The following is a 17,157-nucleotide window of genomic DNA, read 5'->3' on the forward strand; positions in this document are numbered from 1 at the left end:
AGCACACATACTTTTAAACAAATAATTCATGGAGGTGTTCCTAAGGGCAAGTATTAGGCCAAGAGAAGCACAAATGGACAAACATTTGTATTTCTATACCTATGCGTGTTTTCATGGAAAACGTATCTGCAGAAAAGCAGGTGTAAATTTCTGTGGTTACTTTTTCCTAGGTATTTTTCACAGGGAAAATATGTATAAAATTTCCCTTTGAGAAATGGTGCAAAATCTGTTAAAAGAACATTTGAAATCTTGCATCATTAGAAGTACGCAGCAAAAATATGGATCTATCTTGCGGGATCTGCTGAGTACCTGCGATCTAGATTAGCTACTGTAGGGGACAGGATGCTGGGCTCAATGGTCTGACCCAGCATAGTGCATGTTATGTTTTTACTATTAAAAACCAAACAGGGAAAAGTAGAGGCTGAACAAAACGCGAATCCACCACTGGAGTTTTTTTTTATTAATGCAGATATTGAAAGACCCGACACGGCTCGTGTTTTGGTGTATTACACCACCTACATCAATCAGGGGTCAAATAAATAGTTTGTCCAAAAAGACTTATATCCAACTCTACATATATCAGAAAAAGGGGTGTAGACCCCATAGAGTTTGCAAGTGGTGGTTTATTTTCGCACGTCCTTCAATTATTCTGAAAGGATCACAGTTCCCCTTTTACTGATATATGTAGAGTTGGATATAAGTCTTTTTGGACGAACTATTTATTTGACCCCTGATGTAGGTGGTGTAATACGCTAAAACATGGGCCGTATCGGGTCTTTCGATATCTGCATTAATAAAGTTTGATATACAACGTCTCCAGTGGTGGATTTGCCTTTGTTCAGCCTCTACTTTTCCCTGTTTGGACTTTCTCACATAGAGGTATTCCCTATATGTTTTTATTATTTCCATGGACATATGTGAATGAAATGTAGTAGGAAAACTGGAATGTCTGAAAGAGACACTGTCACATTTCAGCCAAATGTCTCTTCACCCATTTGTGTTAAGGATGAATAGAAATGGACATAGTGACAGCAAGAGGTACTTGGCACTAATGAAATGTATCCAAAATAATAATAAAGACGCCAGAAAGATACAAGATGTGCCCATACATGATGATCAGTAGGCAGAAAAACACAAAAAAATGGAATGAGCTTTAGAACAGAAAATAACAAACTGAGGAAAAAAAGTAAAGATGAGCAGTAGAAAGGAAGAATTGGTGGGAGCAGGGAACTGATCAATGCACAGAATAAGAAACAAAAATGTGCGATACTCAAAAATCAAACCAAACTGTGGGTCACCCTATCTCCAGGGCACAAAGTACTAGCCATACCACATCCAGCAGGTTGTTACTGCAGAAGCATCATCCTCAACCCCTATGTTTCCTGCAGTCACCTCTTTCTCCTCCTGCAGTGTCACTCATTCTCCTTAGTATCATATCTGCCCTGTAGTGTGACCCTTTCCTCCCATGGGGTTCTGGCTGTCCCTTTATCTGCTTCACAGTGTTACCCTCTTTTCTATGGAATCAAGGTTGTGCCCATGTCTACCCTGGGGAGTTGCCTCCACCCTTCCTTTGTCTGCTTGGCGGAGTTTCGCTTCTCTGGAATTGTTTATGTATCTCATGGCGTTGCTGTGTCATCTGTCTTTTACAGGGTCACAGCCTCCTTCTTTGTCCTTTGCTTGCCTTTATCTCTCCTTTGCTTTTTGGTGTGCAGGTTCCTCCAGCAGGCAATGAAAGTCAGTATGAAGAGATCGATATTCCTGTGGCATTACTCAGCTACAGTGACATGTTGGATATTGGCAAGGTAAGCTCTTTAAATTAGACTTCGCCTCTGAGTCTTGTTGGGCAGTGGGTGCCTCTGGATAGGCAGGGGAGGCAAGAGGGAGTCGTATGACTAAAGCGTCTGGTGCTGAGAGTGGGTAGCAGTAGTTCTTGCAGCTTCTGTGATTCATTGGATTGCATTGAGCAGAGGGTCTGGTAGAAACGCTACTTCTATAATTAATATAAAGGCAGTGTAATTTTCAGAAGCCATTTACACAGGCATATCTTTTTACTCAATTAACTTGGCTGTCAGCAAATCACCTAGCCCTAGCTGAGTTCAAGTGCACATGACACGTGGAGGGGCATTTTCGAAAGGGACATATAAGTTTCGATTTGGATTTCCTTGCAAAACATCCCAATCCAGGGGTGGGGAAACCCGTATTTTCGAAACAAGATGGATGTCCATCTTTCTTTCGAAAATACGGTCAGGGACATCCAAATCCTTAAATTTCGCCGTCCCTAGATTTGGACGTCCCTAGACATGGTCGTTTCTGATTTTTGGCGATTTTCGAAACCAAAGATGTCCATCTCAGAAACAACCAAATGCAAGCCATTTGGTCATGGGAGGAGCCAGCATTTGTAGTGCACTGGTCCTTCTGACATGCCAGGACACCAACTGGGCCACCCTAGGTGGCACTGCAGTGGACTTCATAAAATGCTCCCAGGAACATAGCTCCCTTACCTTGTGCGCTGAGCCCCCAAAACCCACTACCCACAACTGTACACCACTACATAGCCCTTACGGGTGAAAGGGTTGCACCTAGATGTGGGTACAGTGGGTTTTGGAGGGTCGCTGTTCCTCCTCCACAAATGTAACAGGTAGGGGGGGTATGGGCCTAGGTCCGCCTGTCTGAAGTGCACTGCAGTACCCACTAAAACTGCTCCTGGGACCTGCATGTGCTGTCATGGATCTGAGTATGACATCAGAGGCTGGCACAACATATTTTAAAGATGTTCTTTGAGGGTGGGAGGGGGTTAGTGACCACTGGGGGAGTAATGGGAGGTCATCCCCAATTCTGTCTGGTGGTCATCTGGTCATTTCGGGCACCTTTTTGTGCTTTAGTCCTAAGAAAAACAGGTCCGTGTGAAAACGTCCAAGTGCTCGTCAGGGACGTCCTTCTTTTTTTTGATTATGGGTCAAGGACGACATCCAAGTGTTAGGCACGCCCAAGTCCCACCTTCGCTGTGCCTCCAACACGCCCCCCTTGAACTTTGGCCATCCCTGCGACGGAGTGCAGTTGGGGACGTCCAAATCGGCTTTTGATTATACCGATTTGGACGTTTCTGTGAGAAGGACATCCATCTTCCGATTTATGTCGAAAGATGGGTGTCCTTCTCTTTCGAAAATGAGCCCAATAGTTTCCCCATGACTTTGTTTTGTGAGATGGTCATTTCTCTGTGTTTTGAGAACTAGGAGCTTGTTTAGGTCAGAGACAAATAACAGGTCAGATAACGTTTTCAATCCTTCATTTATTACTACCCACAGAGCAGGTAGGTTCAAATCTCTGCAGCTGTGTTTTCAAATGGAAAGTATACTTAGACAAAAATACCTTGAGGTTTTAAATCCATGGACCAGTAGTCCACAGAAAGGAGCCCTAGTAGAACATTTCACTAGTCACTGGCCTGACCAAAGTGCCAGAGGGGGTGCACTGCAGCTAGGGAGTGAAACCATAGAGTCTGTGGACAATAATCAAATGGCTTCCATCCTGCTTGGTAATAAAAGTTAATTAACATGCACTTGATTAAGCTCTTCACATGTGTTAAATGAGTCTGTTATTTCTTGCAGACATTTGGGAAGCAGGTGAAGGTGGCAATGTATGCTCCAAATGAGCCTGTCCTGGACTACAACATGGTTATCATCTTTGTGATGGCTGTGGGCACTGTGGCAGTTGGAGGCTACTGGGCAGGAAGCAGAGATGTGAAAAAGTAAGTTGGGGGGGGGGGTAACATTTGATCTTGACAGTAATTCTTTCTAGGAATTCCAGGAAAGGGGAGACCCATCTGGAGCTGTATGCCTGAGGGCGGGACAGGGAAGAGAAACCTGCTGGGGCAAAGGAGGAGGCAGCCCTAATCAGGCCATCTGGGAGGAGGCAAGGGAAGGGGGTGGAGAGGAAGAAAGAGGGCTGAGCGCACATGTCTCTTTATCTTTTGAAATATCAGATATACACTCTTGGGTACATTATATTTCACTATAGTTACAATATAATCACTATATTCCTCCACGACCCTCCAGACCGGTCAAGACGCGTGGGTTATGTCCTCCTACCAGCAGAGGGAGACTGAGAAACACTGAGCTTTTGAATACTATATATATAACCTGTGCAGTACATCACTAGCCAGTATTTTCTCAGTCTCAGCAGAGGTAGATGGACAGCCTGTGCAGTCTTCAATAGTCTGGTGAGGTAGTTTGATTATACAGTTAAGGGGTTTCTTCTCTTATTGCCAAATTTATTGGTTTGGACTATTCCTGTACGTGGTTAAAAAAAAAAAAAAAAAGGGAAAAAGAAATAAGTGCTTCGGGGCCCTGGGTCCGGTGGGGCCCAGTTTTTCCCCCCTGGGGTGTTACACCTGTGTTCAGGTCCCTCCCCCTGTGCTGCTCTCTTTGGAGGACTCTGGCAGCTTTGTGCCTCGGCTGCTTTTCTAAGATTGTAGGCCTTGAGAGCCCCCCACTTTCAGCTGCCAAAAGAAATTGGGTGATGTCTCTTTAAGAGCTATCTGAGGCTTTATGTAGATAGGAACGGACGGCAGGTTCGTTTCCTATTACTAGCGAGAGAGAGCAGAGCGGGTAATTGTTGTGGGGAAGCTGTGAGAGAGAGTGTTTGCGCCGATCAGCACAGCGTGTGGTGTGCTTCGACGTCATGGCAGGCAAACTTCTCCGCTGTTGCGCGTGCTCGCGCCGAGGAATAGAAGCGCCGGGAGGTCAGTGCCGGTTGTGCGGCGAACCGAAGCAGGCCTCGCCGATGGCGGCACCCCCGGTGTTGATTGCGGAGGTCCCAGCTAGTTCGGGGGTGTCGGGGGCAGCAGGAGCACCGGCAGGGACGGTTTCAACGAATTTAGTTTTGGCGGGAACGCCCGCCATTTTGGATTCCGCGTGTCCCGCGGAATCAGCTGTTTTTGGCCCTGCTGCTCCCGGATCGGCTCCGAAGGTGGCGCCTGAGGGTACAGGAGGCGTTGGTTTTCCTCCGGATTTTGTATGGACCCTTTTTCAAGCTGGAAGGCGGGACCCCCCACCTTTAGGGGAGGGGGCTAGTGCGGCACTGGCTAAGAGGCCTCGTTTGAGTGGGACGACGAGGAGGGATTCTCCCCTGTAGGATCCGAAGGTTCTTTGAGTGATCTCGGGGATCCTGAGGGGTTTGAGTTGAGGGTCCTCAGGATCCGGAGTTGGTGGTTCCTGGGGAGGATCCCTCTGTAGTGAGGATTTTTCACAGGGAGGAGCTTGCGGAGCTCATTGAGCAGGTTTCTTCCACCCTTAAGTTCGAACAGCCAGAGGCGGCTTTGGGGGAGGCTAGACAGGTGGATCCCTTGGTTAAGGGGATTCAGCGGCAGGCTAGGTCCTTTCCCATGAATAAGGACATCCGGGATATGGTGTTTCAAGAGTGGCATTCGCCGGATTCTCCCTGTAAAGTGTCTAAAGCGATGTCTAGACTGTACCCGCTCCCACAGGAAGATAGAGATTCCTTTAAGGCTCCCACAGTGGAAGCGGTGGTGACAGCAGTTACAAAAGCCACGGCTATACCGGTGGACGGGGGGACTGCTCTCCGGGATCCCCAGGAGGCTTGAGTCCTTCCTCAAGCGGAGTTTTGATTTGTCGGCCCTGGCCCTGCAGGCCTCGATTTGTGGGGGGCTGGTTGCGCGGGCGTGTTTCCGATGGGCCGAGAAACTGCTTGATGATTCGGTGGAGGTTGGGACCTCCGGGGTACAGGAATTAGCCAAATTGGAAATGGGGATCGTCCTTTTTGTCTGATGCGCTTTATGATTTGCTCCGTGCCTCTGCCAAGAATATGACTATGCTGGTGGGGGCACGTAGGGCACTGTGGTTGCGAGGTTGGGTCGCAGACGCAGCCTCCAAAGCTAAGCTTTGTTCGCTTCCGTTTAAGGGGTCCATGCTTTTGGTGAGGATTTGGATAAGTTGGTGCGCCGGGCCTCAGCGATGCCAAGGCCCCTCGTCTTCCGGATTTTCGTCCTAAGGCGGCTTCCAGGGGTACTTCCTCCCGAGGTCGGTTTAAGGAGGCTCGCCGGTATAGGCCCGGGAGGGCTAGTGGGGCCTTTAGAGGTCGGTTCTTCCAGCGAACACAGTCCTTTCGTGGGAATCGGCGCGGAGGGCGTGATTTTTTCCGCGGGAGGACAGGTTTCGGGGCGTAATTCGCAATGAAGGTGTGCGGGTCCAGGCTCTGGTTCGGGTAGGGGCTCGGCTGAGTCTGTTTTACCAGGACTGGGCCCAAATCACATCGGATCAGTGGGTTCTCGAAGTGGTGCGAGACGAATACGCTCTGGAGTTCGACGGCTCGCCTCCCGAAAGGTTCCTGGAGTCCCCTTGTCATTCGAGGCTCAAGCGGGCAGCAGTGCGAGACACTTTGGCTCGCCTGATCAGTCTGGGGGCGGTGGTACCTGTTCCCGCCGCTCAGCGCCGCTTGGGCTGCTATTCAATCTATTTTGTGGTCCCAAAGAAGGAGGATGCCTTTCGGCCTATCTTAGATCTGAAGGCAGTCAATGCAGCTCTCAGAGTCCCCTCTTTTCGCATGGAGACATTGAGGTCGGTCATTGTCGCGGTGCAGGAAGGGGAGTTTCTCACGTCTTTGGATCTGACGGAGGCTTATCTGCACATCCCCATTCGGGCCGCTCATCAGCGATTTCTGCGCTTTGCGGTTTTAGGGAAGCATTTTCAGTTTTGTGCTCTGCCTTTCGGATTAGCAACGGCTCCTCGAACGTTTTCCAAGACCATGGTGGTAGTGGTGGCGGCCTTGCAGAAGCAGGGTATTCTGGTGCACCCGTACCTGGACGTTTGGTTGATTCGGGCCAAGTCCCAGTCGGAGAGCGAGGTGTCTATTGCTCGAGTGGTGCAGTTTCTTCAGTCTCTGGGCTGGGTAGTGAACTTCGGCAAGAGTCACCTGTGCCGTCGCAGTCGCTGGAGTACCTGGGGTTCTGTTCGATACCAGGAACGGTCGGGTCTTCCTGCCGGGCCCCCGGATTCGCAAGTTGCAGGGTCAGATTCGTCTATTTCTGTCGGAGGCGGCTCCGACGGCCCGGGAGTATCTGCAAGTCCTGGGGTTAATGGCGGCCACCATAGAGGTAGTTCTGTGGGCCCGAGCGCATATGCGGCAGTTGCAGTCAGCTCTTCTCAGTCGGTGGTCGCCTCTGTCGCAGGAGTTGGATGTGCGCCTTCAGCTGCCGGTAACCCCACGCCTCAGTCTCCGGTGGTGGCTAGATCCAGGCAATCTGGAAAAGGGAATGCCGTTGGAGGCTCCGCAGTGGGTGGTTCTCGTCACAGACGCCAGTTTTCAGGGCTGGGGAGCTAATTGTCTCGGTCAGGTAGCTCAAGGACGCTGGTCTCAGGTAGAAGCTCAGTGGTCCATCAATCGTTTGGAAACTCGGGCCATTCGGCTAGCGCTTCAGGCGTTTCAGAGTGTGCTGTTGCGGAAAGCAGTCCGGGTGTTTTGCGACAACGCCACCGCCGTGGCTTATGTCAACCGTCAGGGGGGCACAAAGAGTCAGGCGGTCGCGGAGGAGGCGGCGCTGTTGTGTCAATGGGCGGAGGTTCATCTTCTAGCGCTCTCCGCGGCACATGTGGCTGGAGTAGACAACGTGGAGGCAGATTACCTAAGCAGGCATGCTCTAGACCCCGGAGAGTGGTCGCTTCATCGGTCGGTGTTCAATCGCATTGTGTCGGTCTGGGGACTTCCCGTGATGGATCTCATGGCAACGGCCCGCAATACTCAGGTTCAGAGGTTTTTCAGTCGACGGAGGGATCCTCGAGCGGAAGGCATAGATGCGCTTCTAATGCCGTGGCCGCAGGAGTTGCTGTATGTGTTTCCTCCATGGCCGTTGGTCGGTCGAGTGATTCAGCGCATCGCTCGGCACCCCGGACAAGTGATTTTGTTAGCCCCGAATTGGCCGCGTCGGCCGTGGTACGGAGATCTGGTGCGGTTGGCGGTAGCAGATCCTCTGCCGTTGTCAGATTCAGGGGTGTTGTGTCAGGGACCGATAGTTATGCCAGATCCGGATCGGTTCTCGCTTACAGCCTGGCTCTTGAGAGGCACAGGTTAAGGAAGAAAGGTTTTTCGTCCAGAGTTATCGATACGATGTTGAGTTCGCATAGGCAGTCCACTTCGCTGGCGTATGTCCGGGTCTGGAGAGTATTTGAGCATTGGTGTGCAGGTAGGCAGGTTCTTCCCTTTCGGGCGTCGGTGACAGATGTCTTGGAGTTTTTACAGGATGGTATGGACAGGGGTTTGGCCTTGTCTTCTTTGAAGGTGCAGGTGGCGGCTTTGTCGTGTTTTCGTGGGAAGCTCCAGGGAAAGTCGTTAGCTTCTAGTCCTGATGTTGTTCGATTTTTGAAGGGTGTTAAGTTACTGCGCCCGCCCCGGCGGTGGATGGTGCCTCCGTGGGATTTGAATCTCGTTCTGGATGCTTTGGTGAGGCCGCTGTTTGAGCCCTTGGTTTCTGTTTCAGATAAGGATCTGTCCCTAAAGACGGTGTTCTTGGTGGCTATTACTTCAGCTTGGCGGGTGTCGGAACTTCAGGCTTTGTCTTGTAGAGAACCCTTTTTGTATTTTTCCAAGGAGAAGGTTTCGTTGCGCCCGGTGCCGTCCTTTGTGCCCAAGGTGGTTTCAGAGTTTCATGCGAATCAAGTGATTTCCTTGCCAGTTTTGGGTGACTTGGCGGGGGATGCAGAGCAGCGTCGACTGGCCAAGTTAGATGTGCGAAGAGTCTTGCGCTGTTACATTTCCAGAACTCGGCACTATAGGCTTTCTGATCGTTTGTTCGTTCTCCATGGTGGTGCAAGAAAGGGCGCGGCAGCTTCCAAAGCTACGATAGCTAGATGGTTGAAGGAGTCAATTGCTTCGGCGTATTTGCTGAAGGGCCGCGTGGTCCCTAAGGAATTTTCGGCTCATTCTACCAGGGGAATGGCGACCTCCTGGGCGGAGAGTAGTATGATTCCTCCATTAGATATTTGTCGAGCGGCGGTTTGGTCGTCATTGCATTCCTTTGTTAAACATTACAGGATTGATGTGCATGCCAAGGATGAGGCAGGTTTTGGGGCTGCAGTGTTGACCTCTGGCCTTCGTGGATCCCGCCCTTAGGATCTTTACTGCTTGGGTACGTCCCACGCGTCTTGACCGGTCTGGAGGGTCGTGGAGGAAGGTGAAATTAGATCTTACCTGCTAATTTTCTTTCCTCTAGACCCTCCAGACCGGTCAAGGCCCGCCCTGTCTGTACTGTAGGCCAGGAGGTCTGTTTGTCTGTTGTTCTATCTTGGCAGCTGTTGAGTGTGGTTTCTATGGTTTCAGACTTTGTTCGTATGAGTCTGGTCAGGTGTGACCGTGTTTGATAGTCCACCTGTGGAAGCACACACAATACAAAGGGCACAATGAAAGATATGAAGAAAGTGTCCAGTTGGCAGTGACCACGTACGGGGTTGTTAGTTCTGGTTGGTGTTTTTGTTTTCTCTGCTTTGTCAGGGTTATACTGGCTAGTGGATGTACTGCACAGGTTATATATACAGTATTCAAAAGCTCAGTGTTTCTCAGTCTCCCTCTGCTGGTAGGAGGACATAACCCACGTGTCTTGACCGGTCTGGAGGGTCTAGAGGAAAGAAAATTAGCAGGTAAGATCTAATTTCACCTTAATAAACGTAACTATAAAGAACAATTTATCATTATTTTATTACATCAAACTATCCATCAAAAACATTTTTTTTAAACATTTCTTAACAACATTTCCTTAAAATTACCAATGGTCAATTGGACCTCACAGTGGCAAGGGCAAAAAAGTTATTAACTTGAGACTATATACAATCTGAGTGAGAGTGCAGCCTGGAACAGAACAAAATGGGCTAGGAGGGTGGAGTTGGATTCTAGACCTATTTTTAAGCTTGTTAAAACTCTGAACCGGCAATACAGACCCACATTAATTATCTGTGAGACTATAAGGCCTGCTATCTGCAGAGAATACCTGCTACATGTAAATATCTTCGCTTTTCACTATAGTTACAATATAGTCACTATATTAATAAACATACTACTGCTACTACTACTACTTATCATTTCTATAGCATTACTAGACGTACGCAGCGCTGTACACTTGAACATGAAGAGACAGTCCTTGTTCGACAGAGCTTACAATCTAATTAGGACAGACAAACAGGACAAATAAGAGATAAGGGAATATTAAAAGTGAGGATGATAAAATAAGGGTTCTGAACAAGTGAATTAGGATTAGGAGTTAAAAGCAGCATCAAAAAGGTGGGCTTTTAGCTTAGATTTGAAGACGGCCAGAGATGGAGCTTGACGTACCGGCTCAGGAAGTCTATTCCAGGCATATGGTGCATAACTATGAAGAACTATTTATCATTATTTTATTACATCAAACTATCAATCAAAAACATTTTTTTAAACATTTCTTAAAAATATAACTATATAATCTGCAGCACTACATGAAAAACACAATGTGGAATTAACTTATAAGTCCTCCTAACCACTAAAAGTCTTCAGGGTTGTGGAGATGTCAGTCACAAACAGTCAGTTGCTGAACTCCCAATCATTCAATGAAACTTGGTGATTCCAGGGTCTCAATATTCAAGTAATTCTCTATATTCAATTCAAGCCATTCACTGAAACTTAAATAAATCCAATTCACCAGCACAAGCAGGAGGTTGATGTAAACTGAGAAATCGTGATGAATTCTTCCACAGCTTGCATCAAAAGAATTCAGTGGATCAGTTGAACCCGCATAGCATATAACATCCACATTTTTAAGAATCTATTCTCTACATTTTGGAGTAAATGAGCATGGAGTCTTAAAAGGCAGAAGCAAGAAAATGTCTGAATTCCCTCCAAAAGGTCTGAACCTTCAGACAGCTCCAGAAAGAATGAAAAAATAAATTTTTCTTTGTGGAGAATTTAAGGCACTGCGCAGTAGGCACAAGCCCAGTGCAAAAAAGTAGCAACTGGGAAATATAAGCCCCGTGCACAATTCTGAAATGTATTTCCTGTAGGACAGTCGTTTCCACTATCTGTGGCGTCTTGTTCAAGGCTAAAAGCAGTCCCAATTTAGCAAGGGGGTCCTGAGGTCCTGTTTCCACCTACCTTGCAGCCACTTCATCCTACCCTGCCACTCTCGCTGAGCACCCTATGAAGGCCAGCAATGGACAGTTTCTGTTGCAATACAGAGGCAAAAAAAGGCCCATAAACATTCCCCCATCTGCACTCCCAAAGCTGCCCTCGGCAGAGTAGAAGAATAGTATTTTAGCTGGCAGTAAGCAAAGCGATCTCCCCATTCTCTAGATTCCAATGCAGTAAGGTCATCCAACAGTTTCAGCTGTCCCACCTGAATAAGTACATGCACCAAAAAGATCAGTCCATGGGTTTCCCACCTAACAAATGCTCGGTTTTCCCTCCTGGACAGGAAAGCAACATTGCCATGGAGAGGCAGTTGATCCGTTGCCATCGGGTCCCCTCCTAGTAAACCAATAAAAATTTCCAAGCATCCCTTAAAGGACAGAGAAGCACACTCTGTCCCCAAGAATGTGGAAGCATCCAGTATGGAGCCTGTAACAATGAAAGAAAATGTTAAGGAGAAAATAAAGCCGCCTCATAAAAAATAGGGGTATAGTCCTGGCTACCAGAAAACCAGTCATACAAATGTCATAGTTGGCAGGCCTGATTATAGAGCTTAATATTGGGGAGACCCAAGCTCCCACATTGCCCAATTACCCACCAACCAGTGATATCTTATTTTTGCCTTCTTACCCGCCTAACAGAATCTAGAGAGCAATAAAAAAAAACCCCAAAGAAGATCCCTATTCAATTATCTCAGAGGGGGAGAGTTTGAAGAAGGTAAAGCCATTTAGGAAACCACCATCTTGATCAAATTTATCTGGCCCATCAAGGACAAAGGCAAACGATGTCAAGCCTCCAACTGGTATCATGTCTCCTCCAAAAGTTTAGGAATATTCACACGATATAGCTCACCAGAATTCATCCCCAGCTGTATACCGATATACCGAAATGAGGCTGTCGCCCATCAGAGAGGAAAGTGATCCCACTGAAGCCACTTAACTGTAGTGCCTCTGATTTCTGGAAATTAAGCCAAAAACTGGCAAAATCACCATACTCAGAGAAACACTCCAACAGGGCAGTCAAGGAATTATATGGATCCAGTGGATCTGCGAAAAGCAGCAATTTTAAAACAATAGGCTCCTAAATCCACCCCCTTAATCTCCAGGTTAGCATAAACATCCCGGATCAAAGAATCTAAAGTAAGTATAAATAAAAATGGTGAAAGCAGGCATCCCTGACGAGTGCTGTGAAGAACAGGGAAAGTCTCTGAAAAAAATCCTGTTTTACCACTATCTTTGTCCTGGGGTCTGTATACAAAATCTTAACAAAATGGATGAAACGATCCCCAAAACCATACATCTTCAAAATTGAAAACAAAAAAATCCCATCTAACCCTGTCGAATGCTTTCTCAGCATCGAATCTCATAGATCCTCCCACTCCCGACATTCTAGGGAGGCAAGAATTCTGCTCACATTTTTAACAATAGAATGCCCCTTGACAAACCCCACCTGATCCTCATGTAATAGGGTGGGCAAGAGTCATGCCATCCTGTTTGCCAAAACTTTAGTCAGGAATTTGGTCTCCATATTCAGAAGGGAGATCGGTTGATTTGAATCCAATGATAGTGGGTCTTTCCCTGGTTTCAAAAGAACAACAATATGGGCCATATTCAACTCACCCGGTAAATGATCAGAATCAAGAAGAGCATTAAACATATCAGTCAGAGGTTGGATTACCTCATCTCCCATGATCTTATAAAGTTTGGTACGAAATCTGCCTGATCCTGGCACGGACATCGATTTAAAGCCCAAACCACTTCCTTCGGGGAGATAGAAGCCCTCAATGCCTCCCACTCTTCTGGAGATAAGCACGGAGTCAGCCCTTCCAATTATTGTTCCCCCTGTAAACCTTCATCTGCAGGCTTAACATACAGGCTCTGCAGATGAGCACGAAAACAATTTGTGATCTCTCCTGATTGGTGTGCAAGAGCCTACCCCTTATGGTCCGGATGGTATGAATCCGACGAGGCCTTACTGAACTGATTGGGAGCATAAACTTTACTTAAAATGAAATGCTGCCTGCAAATGGTGACCTTACATACATAAAGCAGCTGCAGATGGTTCAGGACCCTCCTTCGAAAAAGGATTACCACTCCTTTTTAATAACGGCCGAGGACACAACATAGTCCACCACCCACCAACGTTTCAGTTTGGAATATTCAATATCTGTCAGGTGGGTTTCTTGTAACAATGCAATATCTACATGGTGTCTCTATAAGGCTTGCAATATTTTAGACCATTTAATGGGAGAAGAGATACCAGTCCGCAGAATGTATCTCACAAAGTACAGCTGAAAGCAGAAAATAATAGGAGGCTGTCTCAGCCGCCAGTCCACTAAAACAAAATTCCCAACAAGCAGCATGCAAAGAGTAAACCACAGCTCCAACACCTAGGTAAGGCTGTCCCTTACACCCCCCCCCCTCCAGTCATAACCCTGCCAAACTCCAGTTTAGAAGAAAAGTCTCACTAATGAAACAGATCATGATCCAACAGCCGTAGACCCCGACACACCCATGCCATCACCACAACAGACGAAGCCCAAGGCACACCTACTTTGAAGTATTAAACTACATCCAGCCACCACAGATTTGAAACAGTAAGCACTGAAAACCCCAACCTGGCCTAAAACACACATACACACACACACACACTCCCCTCTGCAACTGCGCAGGAATTCTCTAAAAAGAATCGCTTAAGGAAAGACAGATATAAAGATGGGTCAGTCAATAACAGCAGCATTTATATAGACACCGAGAAATAGTCTGTTGCAGACTATTTCTCCCAAAGACTCCGGGAGGCCAATCAGGCGTAAGTTTTTCCAGGACCTGTTTTCAAGGTCCTCTGTTTTCTCTTCCAAGGCCTCAAGCTTAGATTGAAGGCAGGCCTGGGTATCAGTCACCTCCTGCATCCTGTCCTTGAGATCACGTCTGCTCTGCTGGAATGCAACAAATGCTCGGCCAAACTCATCCAGTTTGACCTCCAACTGTTCCAATTTAGCCTCAATAGGCTGTAGTTTTTTTGCCAACACTACTTCAAGAGCCGTGGAAACCTCAGCAGTAATCTCCGCTACCCAGGCTGAGCTCACCGACGAGGTAGAAGGACTAGCAGGTGCCGCCATCTTTGTCTCTGTCAATTGACCACAGTCTTTATCCTTGCAGATGGATTTATTCGCCATTCAGTGGTGATAAAAACAGCAAAGGCCAACATTCCTCAACTAGCGAGGACAAGTCCCCACCAAAAGGCAAGGTTCAGGGGAGTTTAGCCTGCAGGAGGACAGAGATGGGGTGAAGGCAAGAGAAGAGCAGATTAGCGTCTTTCTGCAGCATGGTGCCTTGACCTGTAATGGTTAGGTGAACTATTAATGCCCATATATTATCATTATAGCAGGATTGGAAAACCCTCTAAAACCAGTGATTGAATAGGAAAGGTTTTTCCCTGCCCCTCCCCAAGCAACTTGCTTATTTTAAAAGCATCCATCTATAATTTGATATTTTTAAACAGGTTTCTAGAAGCTGGTATGAACCCTTTAATGATTCTTTAAAAGGAATAACAATACAAGCTTTAAAAAAAATCCAGAATTTAAGATCATGAAGACCTTGGCCTAAAGAACTAAAAAATACAAAACGTAAGAGAGGATCCTAGTGGCCAAGTTCTGTTATTGAATTGTTTTACAAAACTCTAAAGATCACTTACTTAAATTCTGAAAAACAATGAAGCAGCCTATATGAGATATCAAGAATTAATCAATTCAGTAATAAGAAACCGTGATCTACAAGACGTGGAAGCAGCTGATAAGTCAGCCTGCATAACCAGTGTCTTACCTTCCTTTTCTGTAGTCCCTTGTGATGATCACCCAAAAAACACCCCTCCAACGACGATTCTGTGATGATGCATAATTGCAAATCATACTCTAATATTACATGTTCATAGATACAGGGTGAATCTCTTTATAAATGCTGTTAATAAATATCAATTAAAAAAATGACATAAGGCTTGATTTTTATAACAGTGCATCTATTTGGAATATCAAAAACAGCACTTATTTTACGCCTGCTTTATGAAAGTAACATAACATATGTACTTATATAAAATAGGCATCCAGAACCAACACCAGTAGTTCACAAATCCTCTTCCACAAAGTTACACCTGCTTCAAGGTAGTGTAAATGCATACATGTACTTTGTGTGTACTGGCATGTTTAATAAAATCCTTGTGTACCTCACAACTCTTCTAAAACTACATCCCTGGGAAGGCCTGTTCATGGTTTATGTAAAAGTAGGTCCCCTTTCCATGTTCTTGCTTTTTACATGTGTATGTACATATGCAATTTTCTGTGTGTAAAAGAAATTGCCCTCTAGGGTAATTTTATAAAGCTTTTTCCACATGTACAATTTCCAAAATCCATTCACTTGGGTAAATAGGATTTGAAAATTATCCACTCTCCCTGCAGGTAAAAGTGCATACCAATATTTATTAATGGTTCTTTTCAGTTTGTGTTGCTTTCAGGACCTATATTTTGCTTTGATTGTAGCAGCTCTTTGCTGCCCCCTGAAGATGCTGCTGCTGCTCTAGACAACTGTCTAATGATTACACCAGCTCTGATGAATGACTTGGGATCCATTGGATTATAAAGTTTGTTTTGTTCTTTGTGTGTGTGTTTGTTTTTATACAGTTTTACTGGATACATTTGGTTCAAAGTCCTCTGCTAATGCACCTCAGTCCTACAGCCCTTATGCTATTCCAGCACTGAATCCATTTGCCATATTGATTTTAATACTATCCTTTTTTCTGCCTAGAGCACATCCTGTTTTTCCAGTATTTAGACCCACACACAGCTATACCAGTGCACCTTACTCTGGCCCAGCATCAACCCCTGTGGTTCCAGTACTAAAACCACCCAAATAAACACCCTTTTCTAATGTTATTTACTTCTGTTCATCATCAACCTTGTTCCTTTACTGATACATATAGGTAGTCTCAGTACCTGGAAAGCAGTAGTCTGTTGTCCAGGAGACAAGAGTATAACGAAGGATTATCTAATTTCCAGCCACATGCTGACCCCTTCCTGACTCCCATTGGTCAGTAATACCCCTTGAAGGAAGCTGCTGTCTGATTGCTGCTGCTGTCTTCCAGGCGTTACATGAAGCACAAACGTGATGATGGTGCAGACAAACATGATGATGAGACGGTGGATGTCACTCCTATCATGATCGGGGTTTTTGTAGTGATGTGCTGCTCCATGCTGGTGCTGCTTTATTTCTACTATGATCACCTTGGTAAGTATACAGTATTTTTTGTGTGTCTGAATAAACCAGAAGAGAGCCCTAATAGCAGGGAGAGGAAGTGTTGGGGAAGGGCAAAGCCAAGCAAAATGCCTTTTGGTAGGAGTTTGAAAAAATAGAATAGGATCATAACCTCACAAGGATGTGGAGTTGGGTCCTGAAACAGCTCAGAATGCCTTTGTATTAGTTTAGAGAAGCCAAAAACTGAGCGTAGTAGGTCCATTTTTATAGGAGTTGCTGGTGGTATTCTTTTAGCTTTACCCTTCCTAAAGAATAGAGTAGGTTTCGGAGTAGGTCAACCTAGGTAGGGTTATGACTCCCAAACCTGTTCTGTTGACACCAAAGCTGGTCAGATTTATGGGATATCTAAGACTGGGTCTCCACTGTAAGCAGATCTATCTCATGTGTATTCATTGCAGATATCTTAAATATCTGATTCCCCATGATCCCTCCAGCCTAGTCTAGACACTTGCATACTTGCTGTCCTGCAAGCAGATGGAGACTGAGGACCACTCAGGGCCGCCGAGAGGGGGGGCAAAATTCCCCGGGCCTCCAAGGGGGGCCCGGCGCCGGGGTTAGGCCGCCGGCGCTGCAGTCCCTGGTCTCGCCTGCCTCACTCCTCGACTCCAGGCCCCCTGCATTCGAAGAGGCAGTCACAGATCGCCTCCCTTCGGGCCTTCCCTCCCTGTGTGCCGCCCTCGCGGAAACCGGAAGTTAC

General features: G+C 46.6%; 1 protein-coding gene across 1 annotated transcript in view; it reads left to right on the forward strand.

The window, feature by feature from the left end:
• SPPL2B (signal peptide peptidase like 2B) overlaps positions 1-17,157 on the forward strand; it is a 177,022-nt gene that overhangs the window by 54,666 nt on the left and 105,199 nt on the right. Inside the window, 3 exon segments of the mRNA XM_030217560.1 lie at positions 1,713-1,802; positions 3,606-3,745; positions 16,291-16,433. Of these exon segments, the coding sequence (XP_030073420.1) occupies positions 1,713-1,802; positions 3,606-3,745; positions 16,291-16,433 (373 nt within the window).

Source organism: Microcaecilia unicolor, chromosome 11, assembly GCF_901765095.1.
Source record: "Microcaecilia unicolor chromosome 11, aMicUni1.1, whole genome shotgun sequence".
Lineage (NCBI taxonomy): Eukaryota > Metazoa > Chordata > Amphibia > Gymnophiona > Siphonopidae > Microcaecilia > Microcaecilia unicolor.